Source organism: Hemiscyllium ocellatum, chromosome 9, assembly GCF_020745735.1.
Source record: "Hemiscyllium ocellatum isolate sHemOce1 chromosome 9, sHemOce1.pat.X.cur, whole genome shotgun sequence".
Classification (NCBI taxonomy): domain Eukaryota; kingdom Metazoa; phylum Chordata; class Chondrichthyes; order Orectolobiformes; family Hemiscylliidae; genus Hemiscyllium; species Hemiscyllium ocellatum.
In genome coordinates this window covers 59,168,660-59,196,099 of record NC_083409.1, presented here as the reverse complement: position 1 = coordinate 59,196,099, position 27,440 = coordinate 59,168,660, and the positions used below count along the sequence as shown (strand labels likewise).

At 40.9% G+C, this 27,440-nt stretch overlaps 1 protein-coding gene across 1 annotated transcript in view; it reads left to right on the top strand.

Annotated features, from left to right (window-relative positions):
• dnai4 (dynein axonemal intermediate chain 4) overlaps positions 1-27,440 on the top strand; it is a 116,453-nt gene that overhangs the window by 6,892 nt on the left and 82,121 nt on the right. Inside the window, exons 3-6 of the mRNA XM_060829574.1 lie at positions 8,285-8,466; positions 14,334-14,440; positions 16,537-16,693; positions 20,366-20,505. Coding sequence (XP_060685557.1) covers positions 8,285-8,466; positions 14,334-14,440; positions 16,537-16,693; positions 20,366-20,505 — 586 coding nt within the window. The remainder of the gene's footprint in view (positions 1-8,284; positions 8,467-14,333; positions 14,441-16,536; positions 16,694-20,365; positions 20,506-27,440) is intronic.

Sequence of the window (27,440 nt, the reverse complement as noted above, 5' to 3'; positions counted from 1 at the left end):
TCAGATGGTGATGGCTAGCATGAGGGGACATAGCTTTAAATTAAGGAATTATAGATAGAGGACAGATGTCAGAGGTAGGTTCCTTACTCAAGAGAGTAGTAAGGGTGTGGAACATCCTGCCTGCAACAGTAGTAGACTCACCAACATTAAGAGCATTTAATTGGTCATTGGATAAATATATGGATGATAATGGAATAGTGTAGGTTAGATGGGCTTCAGATCAGTTTCACAGGTCGTTACAACATCAAGGGCCTGAACTGTGCCATATTGTTCTGTGTTCTATGTACCAGCACTTGGCCCAAAGCCTTGTATGCTTGGCATCGCAAGAGCAGATCTATACACTTCTTAAATATTATGAGCAATGTTCCTTCTAAGCTGTGTGTGCAGCTACTCCAATGTTCTGTACAGGTCAACCGGCATTAGAATGCCATTCGCAGCATTGACTTGTGGTTGTGGATGTGGATCTGGGCCCACTCTAGTTTTGTGCCTGTTACCTTTGGTCTCACCATTCCCTAGCTGCTCAGGTGCCAACTTGTCTCCTCTCGAAAGTGTGTGCTTCATTCTCAACCTTGCCTAAACCCCATTGCTTAGTCTTTCTAGGTGTGGTACAAGGCCATCCGCACATTCCATTTCCAAATAAGGCATTTGGATTAATGTTGTTCCAACCACAATGGATGTTTGGAGAAATTCTATCTGTCTACTGCATCAGTATTTGAGTCTGTTTATGCATTTTAACTAACTTTTGACCTGACTACTTTCTTGACTCAAGTAAAGGCGAATTAATCTTAAATGGGCAGCACGGTGGCACAGTGGTTAGCACCACTGCATCACAGTGCCAGAGACCCGGGTTCAATTCCCGCCTCAGGTGTCTGACTGTGTAGAGTTTGCACATTCTCCCCATGTCTGCATGGGTTTCCTCCAGTTTCCTCCCACAGTCCAAAAATGTGCAGGTTAGGTGAATTGGCCATGTTAAATTGCCCGTAACGTGAGGTGAAGGGGTAAATTTAGGGGAATGGGTTTGGGTGGATTGCGCTTCGGCGGGTTGGTGTGGAATTATTGGGCCGAAGGGCCTGTTTCCACACTAAGTTATCTAATCTATGGAATACTAAATATTTATTCATTTTTTAAAAATTATGAGAAAACCTTTCATTGCTTGTTCATTGCAGTTACAGACCTCAGTGTTGAAAAATTTTGGATGGGGCCCTCCATTAAACAATATAATTTTAGTGCTGGGTACGGAATTGAAAGTCACTACCAATCAGGGAAGATTGATTTCTCTCGCACAATTGCATGATTCTCAGTTCATCACAATTGTATGAGCATACAGAATGGTGTGGTTTTGACCCCAACAGGACCTTCTGGGTTCACCATATTTATTGTGCAGCCAGACACTTACTGCAAGAATGAAAAATTAGTCAGAACATAGAACACAGAACATTACAGCGCAGTACAGGCCCATTGGCCCTCGATGTTGCGCCGACCTGTGGAAACAATCTGAAGTTCATCTATCCTATAATATTCCATTTTCATTCACATGTTTATCCAATTACCATTTAAATGCCCTTAAATTTGGTGAACCTACTACTCTCTGAGTAAAGAAACTACCTCTGACATCTGTCCTATATCTATCACCCATCAACTTAAAGCTAAGTCCCTCATGCTAGCCATCACCATCCAAGGAAAAAGGGTCTCACTGTCAACTCTTTCTAACCTTCTGATTATCTTGAATGTTCCAATTAAGACACCTCTCAACCTTCTTGTCTCTAACGCAAACAGCCTCAAGTCCCTCAGCCTTTCCACATAAGACTTTTCCTCCATACCAGGCAACATCCTCATATATCCTCTGAACCCTTTACAACATTTCCACATCCTTCCTGTCATGCAGTGACCAGAACTGTATGTAATACTCCAAGTGCGGCTGCACCAGCGTTTTGTACAACTGCAGCGTGACCTTGTCACTCTGAAACTCAATCCCTCTACCAATAAAAGCTAACACATCATATGCCTTCTTAACAAACCTATCAGCCTGGTTGGCAACTTTCAGGGATCTATGTATATGGACACCGAGAGCTCTCTGCTCATCTACACTACCAAGAATCTTACCATTAACCCAATATTCTTCATTACTTTTGCTCCTTCCAAAGTGAATCACCTCACACTTTGCCGCATTAAACTCCATTTGTCACCTCTCAGCCCAGCTCTGCAGCTTATCTATGACCTTCTGTAACCTGCAACATTCTTCAGCACTATCCACAACTCCACTGATGTTAGTGTCATCTGCAAATTTACTAATCCATCTTTCTACTCCCTCATCTAGGTCATTTATAAAAATGACAAACAGCAGTGGCCCCAAAACAGATCCATGCGGTACACCAAAACAAATCCATGCGGTACACCACTATTAACTGAACTCCAGGATGAACATTTCCCATCAACCACTACCCACTGTCTTCTTTCAGCTAGCCAACTTCTGATCCAAACCACTCAATCAACCGTAATCCCATGCCAACATGTTTTGTGCAATAGCTTACCATGGCGACCCTTACTAAATGCCTGACTGCAATCTATATACACCACATCAACCGCTTTACCCTCATCCACTTGTTTTGTCACCATCTCAAAGAACTCTGCAATCTCCCACCACCACCCCCTCCCCCCTCCCGCCTTCCCAGAGAATTCTAGGATAAATCCCATCAGCCCAGGATTCTTATCTATTTTCACACCTTTCGGAATTGTTAACACTTCCTCCTTGCAAACCTCAATCCCATATAGTCTGGTAGCCTGAATCTCAATATTGTCCTCGACAACATTGTCTTTTTCAACTAAAAACTCATTTAGTACTTCCCCATCTCCTCAGATGCAATGCATAACTTCCCACTACTATCCTTGATTGTCCTAATCTTTCTCAAATCATTCTTTTAGTCCTAATATATCTATAGAAAGCTTTAGGGTTTTCCTTGATCCTACCTGCCAACAACTTCTCAAGTCCCCTCCTGGCTCTTCTTTGCTCCGTCTTTAGGTCTTGCCTGGCTAACTTGTAACTCTCAAGCGCCCTAACTGAGACTTCATGCCTCATCCTAACATAAGCCTTCTTCATATTGACAAGAGATTCAACTTCTTTAATAAACCATGGCTCCCTTGCTCACCCACTTCCTCCCTGCCTGACTGATACATACTTATTGAGGACCTTTAGTAACAGTTCCTTGAATAAGCTCCACATTTCAATTGTGCCTGAACCCTGCAGTTTCCTTCCCCATCCTATGCATCCTAAATCTTGCCTAATTGCATCATAATTGCCTTTACCGAAGCAAATATATGCCCTACATTATATACCTATCCATTTCTATCTTTAAAGTAAACATAACCGAATTATGGTCACTATCACCAAAGTGCTCAACTACCTCCAAATCTAACACCTGGCCAAGTTCATTACCCAGTATCAAATCCAACATGGCCTCTCCATGTTAGCTTGTCCACATACTGTGTCAGGAAACACTCCTGAACACATTGGACAAAAACTGATCCATCTAAAGTACTTGCACTATAATATTTCCAGTCAATATTTGAAAAATTAATTTCATAACAACTATCCTATTCCTCATGCTCCGATCCAGAATCATCTTTGCTAATTTTCCTCTACATCTCTGGAACTACTCAGAGGTCAATAGAAAATTCCCAACAGGGTGACCTCTCCTTTGCTGTTTCTAACCTCAGCCCATAGTACCTTAGTAGATGAGTCTTTAAACATCCTCTCTGCTACCATAATACTGTTCTTGAGTAACAATGCCACACTTTCCCCTCTTTTATCACCTTCTCTGTTCTTACTGAAATATCTAAATCCCAGAACCTGCAACAACCATTCCTGTTCCTGCTCTATCCATGTCTCCGAAATGGCCACAATATCAAAGTCCCAGATACCATCCATGGTACAAGTTCATCCACCTTATTCCGGATGCTCCTGCCATTGAAGTAGACACACTTCAAACCACCTTCCTGCTTGCCAGTGAACGCTTGTGACTTTGAAATCATATTTCTGACCTCATTAGTCTCAACCTCCTGGACACTGGAACTACAATTTAGGTTCTCATCCCCCCACTGAATTAGTTTAAACCCTCCCAAATAGCATTAGCAAATTTCCACCCCAGGATATCAGTACCTCTCTGATTCAGGTGTAGACCATCCTGTTTGTTGTGGTCCCACCTATCCCAGAATGAGGCCCAATCATCCAGGTATCCAAAACCCTCCCTCCTGCACCATCCCTGTAGCCATGTGTTCAACTCCTCTCTCTCAGTATTCCTCGCCTCACGAGCACATGGCATGGGCAACAAACCAGAGATAATAACTAGATTCCACCCTAGCTCCCTGAATTTCTGCCTTAAATCCCCATTTCCTTTTCCTACTATATCGTGGACCACAACTTGGGCCTGCTCCCCCTGCCCTTCAAGGATCCCGAAAAATGATTGAGACTTCATGAAATCTTGCACATGGGAGGCAATACACCAACTGTGAGACTCTCTCGTTCCCACAGAACCACCTATCTGTCATCCTAACTATGGAGTCCCAATAAGTAATGCACTGCTCCCCCCCCCGACTTCTGAGGAACAGGGACAGACTTTGTGCCAAAGACCTGTACCCTACAGTTTATCCCTGGTAAGTAATCCCCCCCCCATCAGTATCCAAAACGGTATACTTGTTGTTGAGGGAAACGGCCACAAGGGTTCCCTGCACTGCCTTCCGGTTCCCTTTCCGTCCCCTGACAGTAACCAATCTGCCTTTTTCTTGTACCTGAGGTGTGACTTCCTCCCTGTAACTCCTCTCAATAACCCCCTCCACCTCCCAAATGATCCAAAGTTCATCCAGCTCCAGCTCCAGCTCCCTCACGCAGTCTTAGAAGAGCTGGAGTTCGGTGCACTTCCCACAGGTGAAGTCAGCAGAGACACTAGTGGTGACCCTTACCTCCTACATTCTGCAGAGGGATATTCAACTGCCCTAGCCACCATCCTCACTGTTCTAAACTCCCAAAGAGACTGCAGAAAAATAAAGAAGAAAAAAAGACTAGTTACCTTACCAATCCTGAGCACAGAATGCTTTTTTTTGGTTGGAGGAGGCGGGTGGGTGGGAGACACTACCTAAGGAGCCTTTCAGGTAACATAACCACCCAACTATATTACTTCATTTACTCAGGAGTCCTGTGTCTGCTCCTGCTCAGCGTGCGCTCTGCCTATTCACAAGATAAGTTTACATAATTTTAAATTTATCCTGGCAGGCCCCTCGTCCTCACTGTCGCTCCTCCCACTGCTGCTGCTACTTGCCCTACTTTCCTCAGCAATGTCCCTGACAAGACAGAGCATAGCTCATGGTTCAGCAACATGTCGCTGCAAGCTGTCCTCCAGAAGATCTGGGGAAAGCTGGTTCCCCTGTTCCCTAGGGATGGCAGCAGGAGGCACACCAAAGAGATGAGGTTGGCTTGGATTGAGGTCTCAATGTAGATTAGTGCCAGCGGGCACATCGGTGAACCTGGATGCAGCGCAGCATGTGGATGAATGATCTCTTGTGCTACACGAGTCTGTGCAGCACTGTCATTTTACTACAAACTAACAGTCTTGGGTCATCTCTCAGTCTAACTGTACTAATGCAGAATCTATTGAGCATCATGTCAGATAGAAGAACTGAATGCAGGACCCTTTACCAAGTTCAATATGTGCACTGAAATGTGACAACCACCTAATGCTGTCAATGTTCTGTCAGTTACAGAACAATGCCATTGCTAATCCCTTACTGCGGAAGAATCAGCAGCTGACATGCGTGTGCATATTCAGCAATTGCTCATGCACCGATTGAGATGACACTGAATCATACATTTTCTCTGTCTGCAAGAAAAGAATGTCACTACAGAAGTTGGTTCTCCCAGACTAGTAGCAGGGTGTCAGACATTCAAAGCCTGCCTTACCTCCATTTCCAGTTCTGCCACCATCTTTGATGATGGCCTCTTCAAGACCTCAGAGGATGAATTGGTTTGGCATTCACTAGCACCTCTTCACCAGCATAGTTCACTTTGGTGTGTACAAACTCTACATTCATCCCCACGGTCTTGCCATTCCTCTTCTAGGAAGCTTCCCCTATTCCACTGATCTCATCTTTTATTTTCTTGGTATTCCCACACTTGCCCTGAGGACCTAACTGTGAATGTATCAAAGCTGCTGATAAGTCTGTCTCCTCTCATTCTTCAGGCCACTTGTATCCTGCCTTTCATTATGAAACCTTCCAATATTTCAAATTACTCTACAATAACCACCCTGTAACGTCCAACTATCTCCTTTTGTTACTACACCCTCTGCTGCCTAGTGTCATCACTGATACTCTCAGAACTAAAATTTAAACAGCAATGATCATACGTTTTATACTAAATAACAGAGAGGTGATGGCCTAGTGGTATTATAACTGGACTGTTAATCTGATCATGTTCTAGGGATCTAGGTTCTAATCCTGCCACAACAAAGAAAAACAAAATTTGGAATTAAGAGTCAAACAATGACCATGAATCCACTGTTGATTATTGAAAAAAACTCATCTAGTTCACAAATGTCCTTTAGGGAAGGAAGCTGCCATCCTTACTTGGTCTGACTTACATGTGACTCCAGACCCACAGCAATGTGGATGACTCTTAACTGCCCTCTGGGCAAATAGGAGTGGGCAATAAATACTGGGCCCTCATCCCATGGATGAATAAAGAAAAGAAATTCTCTGAAGCAGCTGTCTAACCATCTCCTCCACTACCCAAATACAATAAAGACATCTGCTATGCCTACCCTTCCACACTTCCCCAGACAGTGTCCCATTTATCACCAGTGTCTAGGCCTTCCCTAAATTTGTATGATCTGGATCAATTTCAGTGTCATAGCTCATGATGACCAAGTGGAGGACATGAATATTCAAGGGTTCATTTCGGAGGGATATAAAACTCGGAGAATATATGGGGGCAGCTCTGCTAATGCAATCCACATTTTAAGATTCAAGAAAATATAGTGATAGAGATAACTGAGCAATTATACTGTTTCTAAATTTAAATTAGATTGCATAGAAGAGTGTCTTCCTTTGTTTCAAGAAATTGCATTAATGAAAAAGCCTGGATACCTTAATGATTGTTGCGATTAGAAAATTAGCAAATCAAAGAATGCACTATACCAAAAGTATGTTAAATTGTATCAAAAAAAAAATGTTTTCCCTAATTAATGCAATTAGTCCCTTTATCACACTTAAGTATCCATGTTGTTTCCTATATCTCTTCTCCTACCTACCTCCACCTAACACTGTAACTGTTGCCAGGAGGCAGGAAGAAAAATATTGATGAAATTAAACATAAGTTTTATCATTGAAAATAATTCTTTGCAATTTTATTTTGCTTGTATGATTGAACTCTCTACACAGTTTCATATAAAACAGTGAATGCAAAAAGTTTATTTAGTGCATCAAATTTAATTTTTCCACAAATCACTTTCCCTAAAGGAGCTACTTTGTGCTAGAGTGCTTGAACCACTTTATTTCACTTGGCTAATCAACAGAGGCAAAATTGTGCAAATGTTTGCTTTAATACCACAGATATTTGAACAAAACTCACTGTTATTTACCTATATCTGTAGCTCTATTATTCATTCGTGGCCATTGCTTTCGACAAGTTAATACTTTCAAGGTATACAGAATTCCATGGAAAAGTTTTTTTAAGTCTAAAACCGGGGAGATGTGATTTAAGAAGCAGCAATGTATCATTCCTGTCCTGCTAATGCTTGTTCAACACTGTAGTGGTTTGGATAGTGCTTTTCAGAGAAAAAGAATAACTTAGTGGCTCAGTGGACCCATATACTACCAAATTTAATACTTGTTCATATCAATCATAGAAGTTTTGGTATTGATCTCAGCTGAATTAACTGGCCTCTGGCAGGAAGCCTGCAGATGAATTGAGAACCTTTGTGCATAGCAGATCTTGACTATTATTTCGTGACTTCCATCAGACAAAAAGTATGCAAAGACAGATTTAGACTCCGTTGTAATGAATGTCAACTCATTTAAACAGCATTTCATCATGGATGTTGATTTTAGTGAAGTACTTGGATGATTCCTAGGAACCACAGTCTAGCACAGATTAGCTCCTTTAGGAAAGGAGAGAAAATAAGACATAAATTAGACTCCATACAGTTGAAAGCTATATTAGATTTCCCTGTTAATGAATTTTATTTTTGACATTTGTGATCATATAAAACTGATGGTGTGTGTCTGTCATTTTTAGGTTTTCGATGAGACTGGGAAAGATGTGACTCCTCATCCCCTCATTGTATTTGACGCTGCTTTTACACAAAGCAGGCAAAGTAAAATTTTCACCTCTCAGGACTTACTCGTATCTGACTATATCCTCAGTGGTACAATATACCAGACAATTGCAAATGCTAGTTTTGTTGCACCTTTTAGCAGGTACCATTCTCATTCTGCCTTAACACATATATCTTGTTAATTTTTAATATGTATTGTGTAAAGTTTTAGCACATAACCTAGCTTAGAAGGTAGTGCTGTAATGAATTAAGTTCATATGGCTATAAGGGCTATTTGGAGCCATCTAATTCCAAGTACATTTGCACATGTTGTGCGAATGAATCTTACTCCATGTGTCATGACTAAAATATCACAGTATTTTAGCAGCATTAGTTGCAGAAGTTGTGATGAAGAGCAAGTTTATTGAACTGTGCCATGATCTGGAAACCTATGAATGGTAATACTTGTTGATAGATTCTAACTCGGATGGTAAAACAGAAACTAAGCAGTATAGATTTTCTTTCTACAGAAAATTTATTGACTGTGTCAACAGAACTGTCCTCTCTCTAAGATCCATCTGATCCCCCCCCCTTTTATATAATCAGACATCAATTAATAACCATTGCATGTTTCTCTTCTAATCTTAACTACTCGCTACAATAACAGATACCCGTCTTAAATATTTTTTGATGTGCAAACTATCTTTGGAAAACTAACTTAAAAAGAAAGAAATAAAGTAATTATGTTTTGTATCTTACATTATAATGCAGCTAATCTTCCACATTGCATTTGAGGAGAGATGATGGCATTGTGGTATTGCAATTGGACTCTGGTCCAGAGACCCGGGATGGGTGGTTTTAGGATTCAAAGATTCACAGATTCAGATGCAGGTTCAAATCCCACCATAGTAGATGGTGGAATTTGAATTTAATAAATTCCGGAAATAGAGGTTGAATGATGACCATGAAATGATTAGAGTAAAAAGCCCACCTGGTCCACTAATATGGAAATAAATTTGCCATCCTTATCTGATCTAGCCAACATTTGACTCCATGTGATTGACTGTCAGCTGCCCTCTAAAATGACCTAGCAAGCCATTCAGTTGTATCAAATGTTAAAATATCTCAAAGGAACAAAATCAGATAGACCACCTAGCCTCAAAAAATGGAATTGGAAAACTAAGCAACCTCAACCTTGCAAAGTCCTTATTAATAATATCTGGGGCTGGTGCCAAAATTGGGGAACTGTCTAACAGACAAATAACAGCCTGAATAATCAGACTCATGAAATCATACTTTGCACACAGTGTCTCAGACACACCATTACCATTACCATCCCTGGATATGTTCTGTTTTACCAGCTGGACAGACTGAGCAAAGTTGTAGTGCAGAAGTGTACAGACAGGAGGGAGTTGCCTGGAGCGTCCCCAACAATTGCTCCATACCCTTTGAAGTCTTAAAGCATCAAGCTAGACAGATGTATCTGTCCATGCCATACTGATGTAAGAGTGAGCATGCACAGTCCTTGTGGAGAGTAAGTTCTGTTTTCACATTGAAGATATTTTGTATTGTTTTATGTGACACTATAACAATAATAATTGGCATAGAGTTTGAACAGATCTGTAAACTCAAGACTGTGCATCCATGAGGCATTGTGAGCTATCAGCAGCAACAAAAGTCTGCTGAAGCAACATCTGCAACCTCATGACCCCGATTTACTATTGTCATCAAGCCAGGGGTTCAGTCTTGGTTCAATGAAGAATGCAGGAGTGCGTATCAGGAACTGTGCCAGGCATACATAAAAATGAGGTGTCGACCTGGTGAAGCCACAACATTTGTGTGCCAGGTAGCACAAGCAGCAAGTGATATACAGGATTTTAATAAGTTATTTTATAACCAGCAGATCAGGTCTAAGCTCTGTACTATTGCCACATCCAGTCATGAATTAAACGACTCACTGAAAAAGGAGACTGCATAAATATCTCTAATGTCAATGACAGAAGTGTCTAGCATGTCAGTGCAAAAGATAAAAAATCTGAAGTATTTGCAACAATCCTCAGTCAGAAGTATTGAGTGAATGATCTATCTCAGCCTCCTTCAGAGCCCCCCCAGTATCATAGATGCTGGTCTTCAGCAAATGTGATTAACTCCACATGATAGCAAGTAATCACAAACAATTCAGTGGATAATAGAGAAGGCAAAGGGAATGTTGGTCTTTATTTCATGGAAATAGAGTATAAAAGTAAGGAAGTCTTGCTAAACTATGTAAGGCACTAGTCAGACCACAGCTGGAATACTATGAACAGAAAGATATACTTGGACTAGAAGCAGTCTGGAGAAGGTTATCTAAGCTGATGCCAGGCATGGAAGGACTGTCTTATGAGAAGAAGTAGGCTGGGCCTGGACTCATTGGAATATAGAAGAGTGAGAGGTAACCTTATTAAAATATTCAAGATTCTTTGAGGATTTCACCAGATAGATGCAGAAAGATTGTTTGAATTGAATTGAATTTATTGTCAAGTGTATCGAGGCACAGTGAAAAGCTTTGTGTTGTGAGCAATACAGGCAGATCGCATAGTTATGTAGCATAGCTGAGTAAGTAATAGGTAAACAGCAGCAAAACCAAAAACACAGGTACAGGCGAATGTTAAGAGTTTGTGAGTCCATTCAGTATTCTAACAACAGTAGGGTAGAATTTGTTACAAAACCGGCTGGTGCATGTGTTCAGGCTTCTGTACCTTCTCCCTGATGGTAGAGGTTGTAGAAAAACATTGCCAGGGTGCAATGGATCCTTGAAAATGCTGGCGGCCTTTCCTTGACAGCGGGCCTGGTAGATGGATTCTATAGATGGGAAGTTAGCCTTTGTGATTGTCTGGGCTGAGTTCACCACTCTCTGTAACTGTCTCCGATCTTGAATGGTACAGTTGCTATACCAGGTAGTGATATGTCCAGACAATGCTTTCGATGGCGCACCTATAAAAGTTGGCAAGGATGTTCGCTGTCATGCCTAATTTCCTCAGCCGCCTGAGGAAAAGGAGACATTGTTGGGCCTTTGTAACCAGTGTGTCCAAATGAAGAGTCCAAGAAAGTTTGTTGTGGATAACCACTCCCAGGAGCTTGACATTCTCCACTTGTTCCACCTCTGTGCTGCTGATGTGTAGGGGAGCATGAGTAACATCCCGCTGAAAGTCAATAATGAGTTTCTTGGTTTTGCCAGCATTGAGAGCTAGGTCGTTCTCAATGCATCATTTTTTCCAGGTTTTCCACGTCCCATCTGTAGCCTGGTTCATCACATCTGAGATTCGACCGACTACAGCGGTGTCATAAGCGACCTTGTAAATGGCATTAGTCTGGTATTTGGTGACGCAGTCATGGGTATACAGTAAGTACAGTAGGGGGCTGAGTATGCACCCCTGGGGGGCTCCAATATTGAGTGTTAATGAGGATGAAATATTCAATCTTTACTGATTGTGACCTGTGGGTCAGGAAACTAAGGATCCAGTTGCAGAGAGTAGGGCTTAGTCTGAGATCACCATGTTTAATAATCAATCTTGAGGAAATAATAGTGTTGAAGACTGAACTGTAGTCAATGAATAGGATTCTTAAATAGCTGTTCTTTGTGTCAAGATGTTCTTGGGAGGAGCAAAGGACAAGTGATGTGACATCTGATGTCATTGAGACATGCTGCAGAGCCTTCTTTGGCATAGGGATGATGTTAGCCGTCTTGAGACAGGCAGGGACAGTGGCCTGCTGCAGGGAGAAGATGAAGATCTCTGAGAATACCTCTGCCAGTTGATCTGCGCATACTCTGAGTGCACGACTTGGTACTCTGTCTGATCCCATCACTTTCCTTGGATTCACACGAAGGAAAACTGATCAGACCTCTGATGCAGTGAATGTTGGGATAGATTCGTCAGGACTTGTCAGAATAGGTGTTACCTCTCCGCCGAAATTCAGCTCAAAGCGAGCATAGAAGGCACTGAGACAATCTGGGAGATGTGTAATCGTCTGCTATCTTGCATTTTTCAGTGTGTAGCATTGTGTTTCCCTTTGTGGAAGAGTCTAGGACCAGAGGAGATAATCTCAGAATAATGATCCACGTGTTTACAACACAGATGGGAGGAATTTAGTCTCTCAGCTGGTTGTTAATCTGTGGAATTCTTTACTGCAGAGGGCTGAGTTATTGAGTATATTCAGAGTTGAGTAAGGGAATTAAAGATAATGGGATAAAAAGCAAGAAAATGGAGTTTGAGAGACTTAATGACCTACTTCTGTTCTTGTGTAGGTCTCTTCACAGCTGAAAAGCTCCAATCCGAGACACTAATCTCCTCTGCACCTTCTCCTGTCCAATCACATCCTTCCTATAGTGTGCAGACCAGAACTGCCACAGACTCTGGCTGTAGCCTAACTAATACTTTTTTATAATTCCAGCATGGCCTCCCAGTTCTTGTATTTATGCCTTGACTAATAAAGGAAAGTATCCCATAGTCTTCTTAACAACCCTATACCTGTCCTGATGTCTTCAAAGATCTATGTACATGGACCTCCAGGTCCAACTGATCCTTGGTCATACTTGGAGTCCTTTCATTCATCATGTACTCCTTGCCTTGTTCATCTTCTCAAAATGTATCACCTCACACTTTATAAATTGTGAAATAATCTATGGGTATATATTTTAAAAATGTTAAAATAAGTGTCAGCCCCTTAGAGGATGCACCTGTGGAATTGATAATGGTGAACAGGGAAAAGATAGATAAATTAATATTTTGCATCATTCTTCATGTTGGAGAACACTGTAACCCCAAAGATAACAGAAAAACCTAGTGCTGGTGAGAGGTAAGTAACAGTCTCTGTCATTTGGAATAGAGTATTTGACAAACAAATTCGATTAAAGGCAGACAAGTTGTCTCGATAGATGGCCTACATCAAGGGACATGCGACAGAGATAGCGGAGGCAATTGATTGAAATATTCAAGAACTCGCTAGATGCCAGGAGGGTTCAAATATATTGGGAAATTGCTATTATGATGCCCTTGTTCAAAAGGGGAGGGGAACAGGAAGCAAGAAACTATAGGCCAGTTAGTTTCACATCTGTCATTGGGAAAATGCCAGAGTCCATTATTTAGGAAGAAATAGAAGGACATTTAGAAATGCTTAAATGCAATCAAAATGAGTCATCATTTTGTGAAAGGGAAATCATCTTTAACAAATTGGTAGAGAACATAGCAAGCAATATTCATAAAGGGGAACCAGTAGCATATTTGGATTTTCAGAACACATTTGATAAGGCGCCATATAAATAGATATTGTACAAGACAGGAAATCTTTTCTCTTTTTCATATTTGCATTTTCCTCAGGATTTCCTCCCCTTTATTTTCTTAACATTACTTTATTCTTTAGAAATAAATGGTAAAGTGTTTTAGCTATAATTTAATTTAGTTTCTTCCTAAACATTTAAATTTAGTTTTTCCCATTTCTCAGCAACTCTTTAATTTCAGTGTGTGCAGAATCTCCTGTAAATTTTCATCTTTAATCTCATTTTTCACAATAGCCCATTCACAGCTAGGAGAGACAAATTTAAATTAAAAATACAAGCATAAAACTACTTACCTGAGTATTTCACTGCGCCAGGCACCCGGGTTCGATTCTCACCTTAGGCAACTGTCTGTGGAGTTTGCATGTTCTCTCCTTGTCTGTGTGGGTTTCCTCTGGGTGCTTCAATTTCCTCCCACAATCCAAAAATGTGCAGGTTAGGTGAATTGACCATGCTAAATTAACCATAGGATTCAGGCATGTGTAGTTTAGGGGCAAATGTAGAGTAATAGGGTAGGGGAATGGATCTGGATGGGTTACTCTTTGGAGGGTTAGTGTCGACTTGTTGGGTCTAATAGTCTGTTTCCACACTGTAGGGATTCTATGATTCTATGAATAGTCAATGTTTAACATTTGGAGGTTAAATTGAAATTATTCTTGTGGCAATATCATGATTCATGTTTTAATAAAAGTTTTATTCTCTCTGCTACACTGTAGGTCCACTTATGAAAGTGGTAGTATCTCTCGATCAAGTCGTACCTTTTCTGATTCATTGGAAGATATTGGCGAATCTGGTGTTCAACTTGAAATTCCAAGCTTACAATGTAGGTTTTATGTCATTATACCATAACTGAATATTCTATGTAATTTATATATATATATAGTGTGTGTGTGTGTGTGTGTTAGTATTTGAATCACAATCAGAACAGTTAAGAAATGTTGCTGTCAATATTAAGTCATTAGCTGCCCTGTTCCTGAATCAAAGAGTTCATCATAATGACTTTTAGTAAGAGGCACATTATTATGTCCCTGAATGTCAATTAATGAAAACTAAGGCTGAAATCTCCTTAGCCCTACAGTACAAGCAGGGAGGTGAGAGGCCTGGTAAAGTGGTGCTGGAAAGTGATGGAAAGTTGGCAGCTTGAATGCCCACTGGGATGCCAGTTGATTCTCTGAAATGGCTAATTAATAGACAGTGACCCATGGACACTTCATCTGTTAAAGAAGGGTCTTCCACCAAGTGGGAGGGCCCCAATTTAAACTTATTGGCTGCTAATGAATACTTGAAGATTTCATTTTGTGTATTCTAGAATAATGTCCATCCTTGTGTCAGAGGCACTGCCTTAGAGCCACCTGTCCGCCCCGCCCCCGTCACACACACACATCCATCCTCCCCATTTCCTTAATGACTACTATAGCTTGTCTTCCTGGCTCTGTCATCCCCAATCCCACATATTGGGTTACCTGCTTCTTGGTATTGCAGCTTCAACTGTGAGCATTGTTATGAGATGGTTAACTAGGATAATTCCAATATGGAGGGATTTTCTTATGAGCAAAGGCTAAACTGGTTGGGATTCCATTCACTGGAGTTTGGAAGAAAGTAACATGATTTCATTGAAGCATATAGGATTCACAAGAGACTTGACAGAATAAATGCTGAGAGAATCATTCCCCTCATGGGAAAGTCCAGGACCAGAGGGCATAATTTTAAAATAAAGGGATGACAACTTAAAACTGAAATGAGGAAATATTTCTTCTGTCAAGAGGTTGAGAGTCTTTTGAACCCCTTGCCACAGAGAGCTGTGGAAGTAGAGTTCTTGGGTACATTTAAGGCAGAGATAGATGCTCAATCAGTTGGAGAAATAATAGTTTCAGGGAAAACACAGGAAAGTGGAAACAATTAATGTTGGATCAGCCATGATCCTATTGAATGGTGGAGCAAGCTCAAGGGGTTGAATGGCCTACTCCTGTTCCATTCCTTATGGCCTTGTTGCATTGTTTTGTGTTTGGAGTCACATGTAGGCTAAACTTGGTAAGGATGTCAAATTTCCTTCTCTGAAAGACATTAGTGAACCTGCTGAGTCAACACAAAGAAAAAGCAAAAATGAGCTGTCCACTGAATATCATTGGTCTCTCCATCGATATAAGAAAATAAATCAAAATTGATTAGGGAATGTATTCTAAGGCTAAATGGTCTAGAGAATGAAAAAAAATCATTGAATCACTTGTTTCAACAGCCATTTGTCATACGCTGTGGTGTCAGTTCCACCTTTTCGAGATATTTTACATTTTCATTTTCCATTTCTCTTTTAAAAGCTATTACCATCAATCATTCAATCACTGTCCCTTTTCTAACGAATGTCTACTCAAGAATATTCATCTGGATTCCTTCCTTTCTTCTTTTGTTCTTAATCTTACATTTTTGCAATCTAATTACCAATTAACTGTTTCTAGTTCCCTCAGGAAAACTCTTCAAAAATGTGAAATGTCTTATGAACCTTAGAAAATTTTGTGACACATTATGCAGCACCCAGTCTCTGAGACGGAAGCTCCAGTTTCAAATCCCCTCCAAGACCAAGAAAGTTCTTTAAAATTACTACTAACCCAATTGCTTACCAATCTGCAAATCCTTCCAAAATATATCAATGGCAGGCGTTACGACTAGGAGAGATTCATACCGAGTCATGCGATGGAAAGAAAACTAGAATGTCTACAGTCAGTATCCACATACTGGCCTCCTAGACAGTAGAATATTGTTGCCATTGGCTAGTTTGATTTTCCTTCTGGCTAAGGTGGATTCAGGACCTGTCCAGGCCCTACCAGTGGTGAAGATAGCAGCACTCTATGTTAGACAAAGAGTTGAAGGAGTAGGATCTACCTTAGATCTTAACCCTGATTGTTATCACACTTGTGCTTTCAGATGTACACATCCGAAGAGAAGATGTACGAGAACAACTAAGTGAGGATGATCTGAATAAGATTGTAGATGTGTATTTGACAGAGACTGAAACATTTACACTTCTTGATCTTCCTGTTGAAATTATTTCAGTGGATTCAGCAGAAGCAGAAGTCGTCAAGTAAGTCTTTTTAAATATTTTAATATAATCATCTGACCACATAGCTAGATTAATGTATCATTAATATAACTGACCTCTGTAAAAGCCATGATTGAAATATTTTCAGGCAGTACAATCCAGGTCCTAACCATGTGTGGCAAAGAAAAATGTTTTTCCTCATGTTGCCATTGCTTCTTTTGCCAATCACCTTAAATCTGTCATCAATGATAGCAGTTTTTTCCATATCTACTCAGCACTGATCCCTCATATGGAATTGCAGAACTTTTCTTTTGTCTTTATTATCTAAATTAAAATAAAACAGATCAAAATGTCAGAGTGCTGGAATTTATCATTGCAGATAAAGAAATTGTTACCATGTTATTTAAATATGCGAACTATTATCAGAAGAAATAGGATGTTAAAAGGCCCTGGAACAGAATTCTACACATTCTGACACATCCCTGCCATTATTTGGTGACACTTAGTTGAAATGAATACAAACCTGGGTTTGGATATATCGAGTTCCTATCTAAAACCAGAGTTTCCTTAAGGGTTATGTGAGGGCAGATCCTCCATTCATCAATTAAAACATCATTGATGTGAAGTTTGCACTGCATTTGCTGCACCATCTCTTCTGCCCATTGATATAAGATAGTTAGTTAAACCCATTTAGGTGTATGGGCCTATTTTAAATTTGAATGGTCAACTTCCAGCACTTATTGCTCAGCTTCTGTGTTGATCACTGTGAGGATGGGAAGTCCACTGTAACTGTGAAAAAAATAAATATGCCTCTTAAATAAAAGCATTTTCATTGATTGCAGGTACATTGTGCAACTGCCAAAATATCTCAATTTTAAATATTTACCATGTAGGTGCTCTGAGCAAATAAGAGAGTTGAAATTGGTTATTTTCTTCCAGATGCTTTTATTTTTGGTACTATATCAAATAGGTCAGTAAGCAGAGAATGAGTATTTCAATATCACCTTTATTGTTCCCAGAATGTGGTTGCAACACAGAAAATGTGTAATAACTAAATAAAGGTTTATAAACTCAGACAGCTCTTCTTGCATCTTTTACTTGAATATGGCTGTATACAGAGTTGATAAAGGGTAATTGATAGATGTATCGTATTTGGATTTTCAAATGCAATCCGTATGACGCTGGATTAAAAGATTATACAAGGTTTGTGAAGGTTTGTAGCTCAGGTTGAGGTTTAGGGTGTATGTTTGCTCACTGAGCTGTAGGTTTGATATCCAGACGTTTCATTACCTGGTTAGGTAACATCATCAGTGGCGACCTCCAGGTGAAGCGAAGCTGTTGTCTCCTACTTTCTGTTTATATGTTTGTCCTGGATCCAGAGGTTTGTGGTGATGTCCTGTTCATTTTCTGAGGGGTTGATAGATGGTATCTAGACCTATGTGTTTGTTTATGGCATTGTGGTTGAAGGAACAGTAGTAAGGGGTCGATAAACACATCAGCCATGATCAAATGGTAAAGCAGGCTTGAGGGGCTGAATGGCCTAATTTTCCTCCTCTATCTTATCGTCTTATGGTGATGGAGTGAAATCTTGGGCTTGAGGTAAAGCTTTCCTGGAAGAGGCTGATACCTTACTTTGGTTAATTCTAGGGTACACCTGGAGTACTGTGGAAAGCTAGAGAAGTGATTGCTGGGCCTCTTACTGAGATATTTGTATCATTAATACTCACAGGTGAGGTGCCAGATGACTGGAGGTTGGCTAACGTGATGCCACTGTTTAAGAAGGGTGGTAAGGACAAGCCATGGAACTATAGACCAGTGAACTGTTGATGGTGGCGGGCAAGTTGTTGGAGAGAATCCTGAGGGACAGGATGTGCATGTATTTGGAAAGGCAAGGACTGATTTGAGGGTGTATACATGAGGATCAGTGGTCGGCACAATATCGTAGGCTGAAGGGCCTGTTCTGTGCTGTACTGTTCTATGTTCTATGTTCTAAGTCACAAGATATACTAATGATCTGCTATTAAGATGATAAGACATAGGAGCAGATGTAAGTCACTCAGCCCATCATTGTCTTCTCTGCCATTTCAATGAGAGCATGGCTGATTTGAAAATCTTCAATTCCATTTTCCTGCCTTTTCCCTTTAACCCCTGATTCCTTTACTGACTAAAATTCTGTTTATCTGAGCCTTTAATAGATATACTGACCCATGTCAACAGCCCTCTGTGGTAAAGATTTCCAAACAGAGATACAAAGTAACAGCAACGTAATGCAGGGGGTGCACATACAACTGTTATTACCTTATTTATAGCATAAATCACTTAAATAATAAGAAATTTTGCCTTAAATAAAACTCGCTGAGAGTCATCTTGCACCCTCAACTGACGATTTCAACTCAAGAAGATCATGATAATACGGTAAACTTCAAGTATTTCAGGTATATAATTTTTGCCGGTTTATCAAGGGTGCTGGTTAAAATAAAATTTGCTAAGTATTTCTAAATGTTCTGTTGTTACGCCATTTGCAATAGATTCTAAAATTTTCATAATAATAGATGTGAAGTTAACTGGCCTATAATTCTGTTTTTTAATCTCCTCTCCTTTTTAAGGAGTTATTTTAGCAGTTTTCCAATTTTCTTGGGCCTTTCTCTGCTTTATAATTTAGCTTCTGTTCAAAATTTTTTCAGCGAAACCTACCTTTTAATCTTATCAGTAATTTTGGTACCAATATGGACAGTAACTATTGGATTTCTCCTCTCCCTCTTCAAAACCTTTTCCAACACCAAGATGTCCTTAACTCTGGCACCAAGCAGGTAACACAGTTTTCAGGGTTCCCACTCAGCTGCAGAGAACAGCATTTATCCAACCAATTATATTGTCCCTGACCACAGCTTCATACTTATTTCCTCTCCTTGCTTGAATGATTCCCATACATGATTTAATCCTTATGTTAGTTCTTACAAGGACAGGAAGTGATTCCACACAAGTCACATAGCTCCTGGTATTTACATATATACGTTACAATCACAGACGCCTGTGTCTCTGGGCTTACGCTAAATAATAATGCAAGAGAACAGAACTCAGTAAGAGGTTAAGAGTTTTATTGTTATTTTCAATCAATCTGTCCAAGATCATATTACACATCTCTGTCAATTCCAATAATTAAATGTACAGCAGCAAGACTATAACTCTTGGGCAACACAATAGATTATAAGATCTTGCATATGCAAAATTGCTGTTTGATTTGTAGGAAATACTTGTTCTTGAATCTAGAGGGCCTCAAAGCTGTGGAAGTATCTCCCTTCTTCAGGTTTTTTTTCCTCCTGCAATCAATCTTTCTCTATATTGAGACATTCAGTCTCAACCAGAGCAACACTTTGAATAGGATCCATGATAATCAAGCCATATTCCCCCAAAATCCCCAATGGACCTGAACCACCAACTTGAACTAATCCAACTACAACCACCCAATGACTAACCCCTCCTAACTGGACACATACTAAAAGCTTCTGAGTTCCCATTAGCCCTCATGTGCTAACATAAAGAGCTGTCTGCCACCCTATCCACCAGGCACTCTCCGACTTCTGTCAAGCTACTGTCCACCCTCATAACATCTACACCTGTCACTCACTAACCCTGTCTTTGTCTCCCATTTCTCCATCACCCAATGTTTGTAGTTACATTTATTCATATAAACTGGCTTTTCTCAATTTTAAGGTTACGAAACCAACTGTACATTGAACTCTGCAAAGAGCGAGTTGGCAATGATCGCTACATTGAAAGGATGGCACAAACTTTCAACGGAGCACGAAAAACGAAAGAAGTTCAGTGTGATAGAATTAACATTCAAGAAGCAGGTATACTGTTGAATGCAACAAATATTTGTTTTATGTTTAGAAAACAAGTTGAATGGCTGAGCTTCATAATGCTAATCAGCTCCAATTTAAAAGAGACTAGGGAAGAAGATAAGATAAACTAAGTCAAACATTATGTTTTAAGTGTGTCTTCAATAAGAAGATTGAGGAACTAAAGAATTAAGTTTTGACTTTGTGCAATAGTCTGAATTCCATGATAGCAAATTTATAGAGTTATCTTATTTTTGAGGGCACAACTCAAGAAGTTTTGCCTAACTGCATTCATTAAAATTGGGGAAGAATTTGACATAGGTAGGTTTATAGGTAGAAGAGGGGCATAAAATTGCATGGATATCATACCTGGCACCAACCTTCTTGCCCCTACTGCTATGTCAATTTTAAATGTGCAGAAGAGGTGCTGGACAATTTTCCTACCTTTGTGTGATTGAAGCCATTAATGGGTCAATTACTGGCTACTTAAGAATCACTTCCTGTCACTGTTGTTATTTAACAGTGATAGACTGAAGCTGAGAACATGATGGAAACCTTGCAAGTAACATTGCTCAGGGGAGGGGAGTTCTTTTATTGACCCTCAATGGAAGCAGATGCCTTGAATATTTGTAATGTTGAGGTAGATAATGTCTGGTTGAAGATTTGTAGCTCGGGTGTCCGTTGTTGTGGTTCTGTTCGCCAAGCTGGAAGTTTTTGCTGCAAACGTTTCGTTCCCTGGCTAGGGAACATCATCAGTGCTATTGGAGCCTCCTGTGAAGCGCTGCTTTGATGTTTCTTCCGGTATTTATAGTGGTTTGTTCTTGCCGCTTCCGGGTGTCAGTTTCAGCTGTAGTGGTTTGTATATGGGGTCCAGGTCCATGTGTCTGTTAATGGAGGTTGTGGATGAATGCCATGCCTCTAGGAATTCCCTGGCTGTTCTCTGTCTGGCTTGTCCTATGATGGTAGTGTTTTCCCAGTCAAATTCATGTTCCTGGTTGTCTGAGTGTATGGCTACTAGAGATAGCTGGTCGTGTCGTTTTGTGGCTAGCTGATGTTCATGGATGCGGATTGTTAGCTGTCTTCCTGTTTGTCCTATATAGTGTTTTGTGCAGTCCTTGCATGGTATTTTGTAAACTACGTTAGTTTGGCTCGTGCTGGCTATTGGGTCCTTTGTTCTAGTGAGTTGTTGTCTGAGTGTGGAAGTTGGCTTGTGTGCTGTTATGAGTCCTAAGGGTCGCAGTAGTCTGGCTGTCAGTTCTGAGACGCTCCTGACGTATGGTAGTGTGGCTAGTCCTTTTGGTTATAAGGGAAGAGGTGAAAGATTATATGAATGTGGAGTAATTAGATAACCCATGATTTTATTAAATGGTGGACCAAGCTCAGCAGACCAAGTAGCATGCTTCTGATTTGCATGTTTCTATCGTTGCCCCCCAAATCCCTGTAATTAACACCCCCCACCCCAGCTTAACTGTTCTTGCAGCTTCAGTGACAATCCTCATGGTAGACTGCTGATGTGTCAGCAGGGGCCAACAAATCCATTGGCACAGTTGGGACCAGAAAGCCAACAGCCATCTGATTACCTGGCAGGTTTATAATGGAGAACTTCCTCATTAGATGGTAGCAGAAGTCTTTCCACTTCACACTAGGCAATTACCATCTTGATGGATGTTAATTTGTTGAAGGACAATTCGCAGTTGAAATATCCATGAGGTTGCTGCTCACTCGACCCAAAACACACTCTAAATCTGTTAAGCCACAACTAAGCATGTACAATATTAAAATATACTCACCTGAATGTAGAATTTGGCAGAATAGGAGCAGTGTAAGGATAAATCCAGCATTTAAAAACTAGTTAGTTTTACTTCAATAGTGGAGAAGTCATGCACAAGAGCGTGAGAGAATAGTTCCCACTTGACTGAATGAGTGCAGCTCTAACAACACTCAAAAAGCTGACTGTGACAATGTAGTGGCTTTAAGAGGTGTATTTTCTTCTGTTTTGTTTGAAGAGAGGTGTTGAGCCAAAGGCAACAAGCTGTCTGTTCAAAGCCAATGAAGTAAACAGCTTGGAAGACCTTGTTTTTTTGTTCGAAAGTTGGAAAAACAGAAGCAGCATAAGTTGGTTGAATCACACTCCCACAGAACCAGGCTTGAGTTTAGCTTTTAGCAATTGCTGGGGTTTTGAAGCTGGTTGTGAAAACTGCCCCTGCTCTCTGTTGCAGCTAAAAGGTTAGGTTCACTTTCTGCTGCCAGAATTGCCTGTGATACAATCTGTTTTAATGAATTTCCCTCTGCCAAGGGTATGTTTATGGGATGTTACTACATTGGAACCGTTGTCTTGTAGCTAAATAATCTATTATTTCTGTTAAGTTTCCCAATGGAGTTAAAGTTAAACCAATGTTTCTTTCTTGTATTTGAATTTTAACTGCGTGTAAGAATGAAGTGTGTTTTGTTTAAAGCCAACTAGTGTAACCAATCAAATTACATATGGAGCACAGGATCCTACATGACTTTAAATAAGATAAAATTTTGATACTAGGCTATCTCCTTAATATATTTAAAGGGTTTGATCTGGTCCATAAGAAATTGGGAGCTCTTGTCAGGATAAAAATTTCTAATTCCAGGTTGTGTTGGGATTATTAGACTTTAAAAATAGGGAGCGATGAGTTTTGAAGGTTTGTTGATTTCAACTATTGCCTTCAGTTGATTTAAATAGTGTTCTTTGTGCAATAATGGCTCCTTTAGTCACCAAGAGTTTCCTGGGAGTAGAAACAGTCACTTCAGATGGTTTAGTAAAAACTGAACAAGGCAGAGTGTTTAGAATTGGCAAACAAGTTGAAGTTTAGTTGCCTGTGTCTGTGAGGAAAGGGCACATAATTGCAGCAATAGCTCTGCATTTATAATTGCCTAGAATGCAATCAGAATCATTGGAAGTGGCTAAAATTCAATTGCAAAAGAAGCAGCTTGAATTAGAGGCAATGACAAGGGAAAAGGAAAAAAAAGTATAGACCTGGCAGAACAAAAAGAAAAAGAAAGCGAGGTGAGAGAGAAAATTTCAGTGGAACAAAATGCCCAACAATGAAGACAACTTTAATATTAACAGGAAATGTTGAGTTATGATTAAAAGTGAAGCAAGTGAGAAAGAGAGATTTTTGAATTTTGGAAGTTGGGAATGAAAGAGGGAAGTGACTTTAAACGGCAAAGGCAGAAAATAGGAGTACTGATGAGGGTAGTGATGAAGAGCAAACCCATCATGCCAAAAGCCTAGGACTCCCACCCACAGCTTCCAACCTCATAGTCCGGGAACCCCGCACTGCCCGGTTCTACCTCCTTCCCAAGATCCACAAGCCTGACCAGCCTGGCCGACCCATTGTCTCAGCATGCTCTTGCCCCACTGAACTCATCTCTACCTACCTGGACACTGTCCTATCCCCCCAGTCCGGGAACTCCCCACATACATTCGAGACACCACCCACGCCCTCTATCTCCAAGACTTCCGTTTCCCCGACCACCAACGCTTCATCTTCACCATGGATATCCAATCCCTCTACACCTCCATCCGCTATGACCAGGGCCTCCAAGCCCTCCATTTTTTCTCTCCAGACGTCCCCAACAGTACCCTTCCACCGACACTCTCATTCGTTTGGCCGAACTGTTCCTCACCCTTAACAATTTCTCCTTTGAATCCTCCCACTTCCTCCAGACCAAAGGGGTAGCCATGGGCACACATATGGGCCCCAGCTATGCCTGTCTCTTTGTTGGCTACGTAGAACAGTTGATCTTCCGTAATTACACCGGTACCACGTCCCACCTCTTCCTCCGCTACATTGATGACTGCATTGGTGCCACCTCATGCTCCCACGAGGAGGTTGAGCAATTCATCAACTTCACCAACACATTCCACCCTGACCTTAAATTTACCTGGACCATCTCTGACACCTCCCTCCCCTTCCTGGACCTCTCCATCTCCATTAATGACGACCGACTTGACACTGACATTTTTTACAAACCCACTGACTCCCACAGCTACCTGGATTACACCTCTTCCCACCCTACCTCTTGCAAAAATGCCATCCCGTATTCCCAATTCCTCCGCCTCTGCCGTATCTGCTCCCAGGAGGACCAGTTCCACCATAGAACGCACCAGATGGCCTCCTCCTTTAGAGACCGCAATTTCCCTTCCCACGTGGTTAAAGATGCCCTCCAATGCATCTTGTCCACATCCCGCACCTCCGCCCTCAGATTCCACCCCTCCAACCGTAACAAGGACAGAACACCCCTGGTGCTTATCTTCCACCCTACAAACCTTCGCATAAACCAAATCATCCACTGACATTTCCGCCACCTCCAAAAAGACCCCACCACCAAGGATATATTTCCCTCCCCACTCCTTTCTGCCTTCCGCAAAGACCGTTCCGTCGGTGACTACCTGGTCAGGTCCACGCCCCCCTTCAACCCACCCTCCCATCCTGGCACTTTCCGCTGCCACCGCAGGAACTGTAAAACCTGTGCCCACACCTCCTCCCTCACCTTTATCCAAGGCCCTAAAGGAGCCTTCCACATCCATCAAAGTTTTACCTGCACATCCACTAATATCATTTATTGTATCCGTTGCTTCCAATGCGGTCTCCTCTACATTGGGGAGACTGGGCGCCTCCTAGCAGAACGCTTTAGGGAACCTCTCCGCGACACCCGCACCAATCAACCACACCGCCCCGTGCCCCAACATTTCAACTCCCCTTCACACTCTGCTGAGGACATGGAAGTCCTGGGCCTCCTTCACAGCCGCTCCTTCACCACCAGATGCCTGGAGGAAGAACGCCTCATCTTCCGCCTCGGAACACTTCAACCCCAGGGCATCAATGTGGACTTCAACAGTTTCCTCATTTCCCCTTTCCCTCACCTCACCCTAGTTCCAAACTTCCAGTTCAGCACTGTCCCCATGACTTGTCCCCATGACTTGTCCGGACTTGTCCTACCTGCCTTGCTCCTTTTCCACCTATCCACTCCACCCTCTCCTCCATGACCTATCACCTTCATCCCCTCCCCCACTCACCCATTGTACTCTATGCTACTTTCTCCCCACCCCCACCCTCCTCTAGCTTATCTCTCCACGCTTCAGGCTCAGTGCCTTTATTCCTGATGAAGGGCTTTTGCCTGAAACGTCGATTTCGCTGCACTTTGGATGCTGCCTGAACTGCTGCACTCTTCCAGCACCACTGATCCAGAACCTGTTCAATTATGTCCAAGCTTTACCAAAGTTTGATAAGAAGGCAATAAAAGCCTTTTTCATTTCATTTGAGAAAGTGACTAAACAAATGAAATGACCAGTGACCATGTGGGTATTATTGATTCAAACAAAATTGGTAGGTAGAGCTAGTGAGGTATTTGCATCAATATCCGAGCCGGTAAATGGAGAGTATCGTGAAATGAAGTAAGCCATCTTAAGTGCATACGAACTGATGCCAGAAGCCTACAGACAATATTATAGGAATTTAAGGAAGGAACCTGGCCAAACATACATAGAGTTTGAAAGGATCAAACAAAGTAACTTTGATAGATCAGATAAATAATGCTCTTTAGGGAGACTTATTTTCAAGGAGTTCAAAAATTCACTTCCTTAAACAGTGAAAACTTTTATGTGGAAGAGCAAAGAGTTAAACCTGGAAGATTAGGAGCAGAAATTGCAGATAATTACGAATTAGTTCATAAATCAAAGTTTGGCTTCCAACATCAATTTTAATCTGTGAGAGATAGAAATTAGGGAAAAGAGCAATTCTCAGGTAGTAAAGAAAAAGGAGATCTCAATGAAGATTGTAAAGGTCGTTTACCACAAGTTAAAAAAGAAACCCATGAGGGGGAAGAGAAGTAAAAAACCTCTTGTGTATTCACTGTAGTAAAATAGGTCACAAGAAGTTGCAGTGTTGGTGGTTGAAGAAATGCACTTGGAAAACTAATGTGGTAAAACAATATATACCAGTGGGGTTTATTAAACTGAAAAAGGAGAACCCACTGGAAGTAGAGAGCTGTAAAAGAATGTACAACCTGATCAGGGGTTGTTTAATAAGACAGTACCAGATCTCTTTAAAGAGGCATGGGTAAAGAACTTAAAATTTTAAGAGATACAACAGCAAATCAATCTTTGGTGAGAGATGAGGAAGTGTGTACTTTGGAGGAGTGTTGCCTGAAAAGGTGGAATTTGTGGTGAGAAAAGTAGTGTTACATTGTATAGGTTGAGGTAGGAAAGTCTGGTGAAAAGTGGTGAAGTGGTGGTTGGAGTATTAGAGAAATTCTCTGTTCTGAAGAAGATTCTCAAGAATGATATAGCTGGATTGCAGGTGGCTGAAATGTTGCAGGAAGTATATCTTGGGATTTTTCATGACTATGGTAGCAAGGTCAAAAAGCCATAGGTGGAAACAGGAGGGGAAATCAAAGAATAAAGATGAAGAAGTTGAAGTTCATTTGTCAGAAACGATGTTTGATAAAATGGTTGAGGAAAAAAATAAGATCAGGTGGAGGACAAAGTGGATATTTTTCGTTCAGAAGGGTTAATTGAATTCCAACAAAAAGTTGTAAAAGTAAAGCAGTTGTATCAAAAAGCATACACAGAATCTGAGTGTATCCCAAAACAGTCTTCAAAATCAAGTCTTAATGAGGAAATGGAGACCATTACATATTCAGGCAGATGAAAAATGGACAGATGTTCATCAGGTTGTATTACCAATGGGTTATGGAAAAGGTAGCACGTGAGGTACCAGTAAGAGGCCATTTGGGAGTACAGAAAACTCAAGCCAAAATACAAAAACATTTTTATTGGCCTGGACTGTGTTGAGATGTGGTTGAATTTTTGCCAGACATGTCATATATGTAAGATAATAGGAAAACCGAAAGCACTGATAAAATCAGCACCATTAATACCTATTCCAGCATTTAAGGAACTTTTTACAAGA